At 38.6% G+C, this 10000-nt stretch overlaps 3 protein-coding genes across 3 annotated transcripts; all 3 read left to right on the forward strand.

Annotated features, from left to right (window-relative positions):
• Positions 1–424: 424 nt before the first annotated feature.
• Positions 425–1195, forward strand: LSM04_006481 (uncharacterized protein; the record flags this gene model as incomplete). The annotated part of the gene is made up of 1 exon (XM_067337550.1): positions 425–1195. The coding sequence occupies one exon, from the start codon at positions 425–427 to the stop codon at positions 1193–1195; it is 771 nt and encodes a 256-aa protein (XP_067193571.1).
• Positions 1196–2240: 1045 nt separating this feature from the next.
• Positions 2241–3836, forward strand: LSM04_005929 (Protein kinase domain; the record flags this gene model as incomplete). The annotated part of the gene is made up of 1 exon (XM_067337551.1): positions 2241–3836. One exon carries the CDS (start codon positions 2241–2243, stop codon positions 3834–3836), a length of 1596 nt encoding a protein of 531 aa, XP_067193556.1.
• Positions 3837–7018: 3182 nt separating this feature from the next.
• On the forward strand, positions 7019–9724 carry LSM04_002233 (NadR/Ttd14; the record flags this gene model as incomplete). Its single annotated transcript, XM_067337552.1, has 1 exon — positions 7019–9724. One exon carries the CDS (start codon positions 7019–7021, stop codon positions 9722–9724), a length of 2706 nt encoding a protein of 901 aa, XP_067193493.1.
• Between the last annotated feature and the right edge of the window lie 276 nt (positions 9725–10000).

Genomic DNA, 10000 nt, shown 5'->3' on the forward strand with positions numbered 1-10000 from the left:
CTATTCTTCATTTACTGTTGTTATATTAATATAAATCTAAATCTAAATAAAATAAATAATATATATATATATATATATATATATATATATATATATGCTTATATTTATGTTTCTTTTACTCATCTTTTCTATGCAAATGTTATTTACACTGGTCTGTAGGACCCAATCAAGTACGTACTACTATTGTTGTCTGGGGTTATACATTGTTTTTTTTTTCTTGTGGTACCTCAACACTCTCAAACATCAATAAAATATAAATATATATGTTTGTATTACCTGCTTACTTTATCCAATACTTTTCTCTCTTCTCCCTATTCTTTTTATTTATTTTTTGGTTATTATTTCTCTTTGCTTTCATCACAATAGAGTAAGCTCCAACTCCAACATTCTGTGGTTGACGTTCATAGTTAGATCTTAGACAAATATGAGCGGATATGATGGAGTGGAGATGAGAACCCGAGAAGCATCCACATCCACCTATAATAATAATAATAATAATAATAATAATAATAATAATAATAATAATAATAATAATAATAATAATAATAATAATAATAATAATAATAATAATAATAATAATAATAATAATAATAATAATAATAATAATAATAATAATAATAATAATAATGTGGAAAGTTCATCAAGTTTGTATGCTATTGAGGGAATTGGGAATGCGGGAGTGGTGGTGTGTATTCAGGGAGAACGGCGGTTTGCGGATCAATTTCAGCGGGAAATAGAGACCGCAGTGGCGGTATTAAAATCCTCTAAGATGTTAGATGATCATGTTAGTCATATTCCACTCTCTATAACTCGGGAATCAGAAGAACCACAAAAAGTTGATTTTGTACATATCACCAGTACCCACAATGGAGAATATCTTTCACTAGGGAAATCTCAACCATGTTGTGCTTTAGAGTCATTATCACCTTGGAAGACCACAACACGAAGAGTCACTGCTGGTAATAGTGATAGTGATAGTAATAGCGTAAATGGTGTGGAACCGCCTTCTCCATTGTATGACGGACGAGCACTATCCTCCAGTGTGTGGGGCGATTTATTCTTACAACAGTTGATTGCGACTATTCCAAGAGGTTTGTCTGATCGCAATACAAATAGTCTGATGGGAGTAGAAGCGAAGGAACATGACAGGTTGGAGGCACTCCGAGCAGAACTTCATGCTATGGTAACACTCTAGCGTCCTGTACCGTTATTGTATTTTTGTTATTATATATATATATATATATATTATGATGAAGTATAGTCTTATTTTAGTCGTTTTTTTTTCGTTTTTATTTTCTTCTATTGGATTTTGGTTTCTTTTTTTTATTTTTTGTTGTATGTGAGAGTTTGTGAAGGGGAGAAAGGGCTATACCTTTCGTTCATTCATTACCAAAAAAAAAACCTATAGTAACGACCGAAGTAATCCTTCTGTATTTCCCTTGAATTTATCGTGTTGTTAACTATTGTAAAAGTGAACATTTATTTTGAAACCTTTATTCAACCCATCCTTTTCTACGCTTTGTGTGCGACTCGTATTAAAGGACGTCCTAATAATTCATTTTTTTTAATGTCAGTACTGAGGTGTTTGATGTCATGAGTAATTCTACTTGAAATCCCGTTATAAGATAACTGGTATGAAGATGGTTTCATACAAGTTTGTACAGAGACTATTAAAAATTCTTCTTTTTCTTTTCTTTTTTCTTTTTTCTTCTTAGGGAAAAGTAAAGCACAGACGATTCAACCCCATCCCCCACCTTTTTTTTTTACTGTTTCTGTTGGAGGAAGAGAAGACAACTAGAAGGAATATAGAAAAGAACCTCTGAAGATCACCAGTAGACGGTGGGGGAGGTGTGTTCGTTTTGTGTGTGTGTGTGTTTATGCGATTGGCACATTTTTTACACAGACGTACAGATAAACACCCGAACCCGGTGTAAATCAATTATATATATATATATATATATATATATATATATATATAATAAGCGTGAGGAGACAGTACAATAAGTGAGGTATTCATAATTATAATCCTTTTTTACTTTGATCGCGGAGAACGGTGAAGGACGAAGAAAAAAGAAGGAAAGAGTAAATACGTAAAGAAAGAAAGAAAGAAAAGAAAGGAAAAGAAGGAGAAAAAGAAAGAAAGAAAGAAAGAAAGAAAGAAAGAGGCATTAGTAGGTGAGATTGGCGTTGTGTTTGGTTTATATAATTTTGATTTCTCATCATCGTTATTCAACCGTGAAATGCCAAAGGTAGGGAGTTACCGCCTTTCTGAGAAACTCTGCAGCACCCCTAGCGCCGTTGTATACCGAGCCCAACATGTAGAAACGGGTATTCCCTACGCCGTGAAGGTGTTTGAGAAGAAACAAATAGAAAACAACACCGCCCTGCGAGAGCGTGTGCGGCGTGAGATTTACGTGATGAAACGCATCTCCGCCGATATCAGCAATGGCGCCAACGACACACCTAACAGTTCAGAGCCCGTCAGTAGCGTCAACAGCGGCAGTCTACCCATGCTAGGTCATAATCCCACAATGGGTGATATTGGGAGTGGTGCGAGTGCCCCACTGGCCCAATTCGACACTGCAGGAAGCGGAGTGAGTAGTAGTAATGGATTTACTAATACTAATACTAATACTAATACTACTAATACTACTAATAATAATAACAATAATAATAATAATAATAATAATAATAATAATAACAATAATAATTGTAGTAGTACTGGCCGCGATGGCGTCATTACACTCGTGGAAGTTCTGCAAACCCCGCGGGCGGTTTATTTAGTGATGCGATTAGCGGACGGCGGTTCTCTCGCCGCACTTGTGGCCCGCGGCGGTCCCCTCCCCACGGCGGTGGCCGCCTCCTATTTTGCCCAAACCCTGCGGGCCGTCGCCTTCCTGCACGCCCGCCACGTCGTCCACCGGGACGTGAAGGCGGAGAATTTGCTCCTCAGCGAGGACGGCGCCAAAGTTTATTTGGCCGACTTTGGACTCGCTCTGCTGGCCGATCACGATGCCCCGCAGGCCGTCTGTGGACGCTGCCGCCACTGCAGGCACCTCATCGCCGCCTCCCCCAGTCCCTCGCCGACCATTTACATTCACTCTCACACCAGCAATGGGGCCACCACAACATCCGCGGCAACAACAGGGACACCCAACACAACAATTACGACGGGGAATGCCACGAATAATAATGCCAGTATTTGGTTGAGTACGAGCGCCACGGAAACGGCTCTCAGCACAGAAAATGTCGCCGTGCCGGGGACAAATCTAGTCACCACACCAACAAGGAAAGTGGGTGATATTGGGGTGCGGTTGAATCCTCTCGTTATGACGTGTCCACATTGTGGGGTCCCGCAGTCGCGTCAAGCAGTGATTGAATCCATCGCTGGTACACCAGGTTATGTCGCACCAGAAGTATTACGACCAGATCTCAGAATTGCTGTTAATGCTGGGAGTAGGGCTAGTGCAATAGACGGATATGCCGCGGATATGTGGAGTTGCGGAGTTGTGCTATACTTTATGCTTACAGCACGACTCCCGTTTGATCCAACCGCTACGGTTAATCCTGGCGATGGTTATGATAGTAAGGGTGGGAATGGTGGAGTGCAATCAAGTGAATCTAATCCTAATGGTGGGGGTGAAATGCGATTATCTCCTGAAAACCTTCAAGAGATGTATCGCCGTATTGCTGCTGCAGAGTTCACAATTCCTTCATTTGTGCCTTGTGGGGCACGTGCGCTGATACAACGATTGCTGTGTGTTGATAGTGCCGCACGACCAACAGCGGAGGCGGCGTTAGAGGACCCATGGTTAGCAAACTGTAGGAATGTGTAACAGGTCATTTTTTTCCCTTTTTTTCGTGTGTATATGTTTGTATTATATGAGAGAGAGTGTGTGTGTGTGACTACGAAGAAGAGTCGCCTGCAGGTTAAAAAGAAGAAAAAATAGGAAACCATGAAGCATGGAGAAGAGGGATATATAGAAGGGAAGAAGAGAAGAAGAGCAGAGTACAAACAAGGAATCCCTCAAGGCACACAAGCACATACATGCATACATACATAAATACATACATACAGATAAAAGAGAAAACAAATAGCAGCAGCAAATCATGAAGAGTCATTTACCGACTAATATACGCACGAAAAAGGAAAAAAAGGAGAGGAGAGGAATGCTGGAAATAGAGAGAAATAGCTTTCCTTATATTTCTTTTTTCCTTCTACCTCCTGTAATTACTAACACAATAGCAACAACGATTATAGTCTATCCCAATTATTTGAATCCGTTTTTTTCCTTATTTTTATTTTCCTCCATTATCTTTTTTCTCTAACACCGCCCCGCAGAGTCTCCACTCCACTTCACTGTCATACGAGAGTACGTGACAGTTCTTTGCTAAAAGACCCATTTCATTGCTATTGTTCCATGTAAAGAAAGAAACGTTGGTTGAGTAAGGAGTACAACAACAACAAAAAGAAAAGAATAATAGAGCCATCGCAGTAGGGAAAAAGAACCAAGTGAAGAAAAAAAAATAAAAATAAGAAAGAGAAAAAGCAAATCATCAGGATTACAAATAATAATGGATACGATAAATAAAATGCCTATTTTACCGGAATACAGACGAAAAATAAGCGGAACAATCGACTAGTGGTCCGGTTCACATGAAATACGCCTGAGACACTCTGAGGACTGAGAAATATATGATGAAGGACAAGGATAAAGAAAAAAATCAAAACAAAACAAAAAAAAAAACAACAACAACAAAGGGAAAACGAGAGAAATATGAGTAAACTATGTGTGCAAAAAAAAAAAAAGCCGAAAAGAAAATGGGGGAAAAAGAAAAAGAATGAGTAGCTGCAGTGACCAAATGGAGAACCGAAAGATATTGAAGTAACACGCAAAATATTGGTTTGTAGATGGTAATAAGGAGCAAAATGAAAATAAATAAAATACATTCGGCAACAAAGAAATGGACAAAACGAAAAAAAAGGGGAAAACGAAAAGAAAATTTTTTTTTATGTGTGTGTGTCAGAGTATGGGAATTATGTCCTCTTTCTTTCTTTGACTTTTTTTTTGAAATTATTCCTTTCCCTCTGTGACCAGTTTTTTTTTTCTTACCTTGTTTTTCCATTTCAAGATTACCATGCATGTATGAAAGCACAAATTTTTCCCTTTATTTGTGTGTTGTATTTCCTTATTGAAACTTCTTTACTGCTCATTCTTGTTATATCTATCTAGTCAGCGTTTTTTTTATTGAGATTTTTTTTTTTTGCACTTTCCGCTTATATATTCTTAGTTTATTATTATTATTATTATTATTATTATTATTATTATTATCTTTGCTATCGTAAATATGACTTTCTTGCTTGTTTTCTTTCTTTTTTTTCCTTTCTTTTTTTCTCTCTATCCTTCCCTCATGTTCTTAAAAAGAAACTTTAATCCTTTCTTTAATTTTTTTTTTGTTTTCTTTCTTCTTATGCATAGTTCGTGCCTTTTATGTCTTTTATTTATTATTTTTGCCATCTTCCAATCATTCTAGCCCCTCTGAAGAGACTCTGTCGCTGACTCCCACAGATCCCGATGACCTAAAATGCGAGTGAAAGAAGACGAAAAATAAAAAAGAAAAAAAGAGAATATATAATGGGGTTCGGGTATTGATACGCCAAGGTTTATTCTGAGGCGATATAAACATTAAAAAGGAAAAAGAGCGAGAGAGAGGAGAGGAGAGGAGGATGGATAAAACTTAGAAAAAAACACGGAGTGTAAAGGATTTCCCTCTGATGTTTTGCTTTTGCCACGTCCAGTTTCTTCTATCAGCTGTAGTAACACTTTGATGGGCGATGGAGCTTGAGGACTGTAACGGAGGGAGAAGGGGGAGATTTATGCATGCATTTCTATGCGTACATGGAAGGAGAATATATATATATACATTGTTATTCCATGTTATAAATTTTGTTGTACTCCTCCGCATGGTTTTCCGTTTCTTTTTTTAATTTCTTGGTCCTTTTTTCCCCTTTTTATTTGATTAGTTATATTTCTGATTTTGGAGAAGTTGCTTTTTTATTTATTTATTTATTTATTATTTGTTTTGGTACTGGTGAGAGGAGTAGAAATGGTTTCTCATTCTTAATTCCAGTATAATAAAAAAATACAGACAAAAAGAAATATGAATATATAATCTCTGCGTGTGTGTTTGTTTGTTTGTTTTGTTCCTTGAGAGCTTGACTAGGAACAAAACACTTTAAATGAACTTTCATAAATAGCGGGGTCGCTGTTTTTTTTTCTTTCTTCCTTGTGCATAGAGCCGAAGAGGAAGATAAGTTACTCGATATATTTTTTTTATTGGCTTCTTTTTCTTTATTTGACTTTCCAATCATTTTTTTTTTTTAATTTTCCCATCCCCCAATTACCATTCTGTCAGGGTGAGTGTTTCTATTGTAGTATGCACAGCATGTTCTTTATTTGTGTGTGACGCTCTCCCTCACTCTCCGTATATATATATATATATATATATATATATATATATATATATGTCTACATACCTGCTTTAATTTTTCGGTTCGTCGTATCAGATTTTCTTTTTATTTCTTTCTTTTCTCTTCCCCCCTGAGAGGGGTTACTTGTCAGTCGTGTTTGTGTCTACATTCATGTGAGCAACGAAACAAACCTCATGTGTTGATTCTGTGCATGGGAACGCTATATCTTCGCGTTTTGTATGTCTACTACCGTTGATTTATTTATTTTCGTTTCCGTCTTTTCAACTTGATTCTTTTTTTTTCCTTTTCTTTGCATATATATATATATATGGTATATATAAAGGTGGGAGGTAACGGCACCAGGCAAGAGCATAGAATAGGAAGAAAAGAGAAAGAAAAGGAACGAAATAAAGTAGAAAAAGAATCATAATTCCAGAAAGAAGAGACACACAGAAAAGAGAAAAATAATATACGGATAAATAAGTTATTATTATTATTATTATTATTATTATTATTATTATTATTATTATTATTATTATTATTATTATGGTTCATCTTCCAACAAACGTTGATACAACGCCGTGGGGTTCCATCGCCGCTGCCCTTTTGGTGGGCGGCACAATGGGCGCGACGGTCATGTACGCTCTTCTCCGCAGGCGATGGGGCACATTCGTTTCTTCATTGCCAAAGCCAGCGGCCTCCACATTGGGGAGTTCGTTGATTATTTCAGACTCTAATGATAATAATAATAATAATAATAATAATAATAATAATAATAATAATAATAATAATAATAATAATAATAATGGGAAGGAGCAAGTTGTGCGGCACAGACTTAGTGCTGCTGGTAGTGCGGCGTCAAATGCCACATCTTCTACAAGGGCAGCTATGCATTCAGAAGAACAAGAAGAAGAACATGAACAAGGGGGAGGAGGAGAAGAAGGAAAACAACAATTACAACAATCACAACCACATGAACGACGAAGATCGCGGCGGAGAAGTTCTCTTCAGTTTTTACTTAAATCCTATATGAGTGCGACCGAGGTGGAGAGTCTATACAGTGATTTGGTGAATGATGATTCCATGCGTGTTTCATTCAGTGATCTTGCTAGTGCTAATTATGATAGTGATCACGGTGAGATGCGGGATGGTTCTAACAGCTTGAGAGGAAATTTCGTGCATACTTCACTTCCTAGAACAACAGAAACAGATGCAAGTGACTTCAGTACAGTAAAGGATCTCTTTTCACATGAAGTCTCTTCCTTATCAAGTGATGAGAGAGATAATGATATGGATGTTGATGTTGACGATGATGTTGATAAGGAAGTGAGTCGTAACATGGATGAACCATCTAGTACAAATGACGTTACTAAAGATGGAGGGAGGAAAGATTCCGATTTATCGCATAATCTACATCGATCATCATCAGTGTTTTGTAAACGCAATCAATCCTACTCTAGTTCTTCACATCTTATTGATGAGCAAACACGAGCCCGTTTAAGCTCTGAAAGGGACTCTGTATTTTCAAACCGTCAGTTTTACCACACTGTAAGTGGCGCTATTATTTCTCGACTTCCTTCTGAACCATCTATTCGTCGTATGTCATTACGACAACTTCTTCATTCCCCAACACAATTACGATCCTCTAAAGATGATGATAATATGGAGGAGGGAAGTAATACTTCACATCGTCCTGTTCCTATACCTCCTCCTCCTCCTCCTCCTCCTCCTCCAACACCACCATCATCTCAACAAATAAATCAATTTCCTTCTCATTCTATGCGAAGTGTACCAGATGAACCTATTTATCGAGTTGTGATTACAGGTGGTCCATGCAGCGGAAAGACATCATGTCTTGCATACCTTCGAGAGGTATTTGTCAATTTAGGTTTTAACGTTTTCTGTGTCCCTGAAGTAGCTACCCTGCTGCATACCGGTGGTGTAAATCTCTTGTTAAGTACAGTTGAAGAGCGTATTACCCAACAACGCGTTATTCTGCAAATGATGATGATGCTTGAGGATGCCTTCTATGAATTGGCATCCCTGCGTGGTCGCCCATCGTTAATTCTATACGATCGTGGTACAATGGATGGAAGTGCATACTGTTCTGAGGCGGAGTGGCGGGCTATTCTCGCCGTAACGGGATATACGAATGAGGAATTGTGCGATGTACGGTATGATGCCGTTGTGCATCTTGTTACTGCCGCGATTGGAGCAGAGTCCGCCTACACACTCGCCAACAACGCGGCCCGATCAGAAGGATTAGAAGAAGCACGACGTTTAGATGCCTGTACACGTAATGCATGGCGAGGACACTTTCTTGTGGATGTAGTTGATAATATCGAAGGCGGGTTTGAACGGAAACTACACCGCACCGCGGAGTTTATTGCGGGTGTTATGGGGATTACACTTCCCACCGATAAACAAACGCACACAGAGAATACGAAAGAGACAGGGACAGAAGAATCTATTGAACGGAATAGGGGAAGTACAACGCAAGAAGAGAAGGAAAAGAAAAAGAAGAAAAGAGATATGGTGGAGACCAATACTAGTAATAATAATAATAATAATAATAATAATACGGTAATTCATCCGATGCCTGTTGGGGCCAATACACTAGTACCATCCACACATGCCGACCCCACAGCCGCCTCACTTAATGTTTTTGGCGTCCGTGATAATCTCCAGCGTCATTTCTTCGTCAATCGAGTAAACACCGCGCGTATTCCCGCAGATGCCGTTGTGACAACAGTTGTGGTTGTCCCACTCTCTCCATTACACCCGGATTACCGCACAGAAATGATCATTCGCCTCTCACGTGCGCATGACGCCCATCCCGTCTACTTTAGATGTGTGGAGTTTAAGAGTGCGGTGGATCCACTACCACCAGCCGCAGTAACAACAACACAAACCGGTGAGAAAGAACGAAAAGAAGAAGGTGGGCAGACAGCGGCGGTTTGTGCGGTTCTTCCGCAGAGAAGAGCTCGTGTGCAAATTTCAAAGTCTACATTTCAAAACCTCGCCCAACGTCGGGATGTCGCACAGCCTGTGATATACAAAACAATGACGCGATTCTTTTATAAAATGCGACACCTCACACTTGTGAGGTTTAGTCATCCACGTGAGTTAAGTGGTTTTTGTAGACTTGTGGCACCTGCTGGGACGACGGAAGAAGACTTTAGTGATTTGGTAGAGGTGGAACCGTTTTTTCTGCTTACGGCGGATGAGACAGGAGAGGAAAAAAAAAAATGAATAAGAAGGATGAGGTGTGAAGGAACGGACTAATCACAATAGAGAAGGTAGAAAAATAAAAAAAACAAATGCTGTACTTAGACTCTTTTACTATTAGTTTTTTTTTTTGAATGTAACTATTCATTTCCATTCGCGCATGTACAAGTATATATGCGCACTCCTTTCTCTCACCATATCACAAAAGAAGAGGAGGATAAGGGAAAAGATAGACGATGAAGTTCTGTCATTCTCTTTCCCCTCATCTCCATCTGCAGACATAAAATATTTATATTTATG

The sequence above is a fragment of the Trypanosoma melophagium genome, assembly GCF_022059095.1.
Source record: "Trypanosoma melophagium isolate St. Kilda chromosome Unknown ctg16segment0, whole genome shotgun sequence".
NCBI lineage: Eukaryota > Euglenozoa > Kinetoplastea > Trypanosomatida > Trypanosomatidae > Trypanosoma > Trypanosoma melophagium.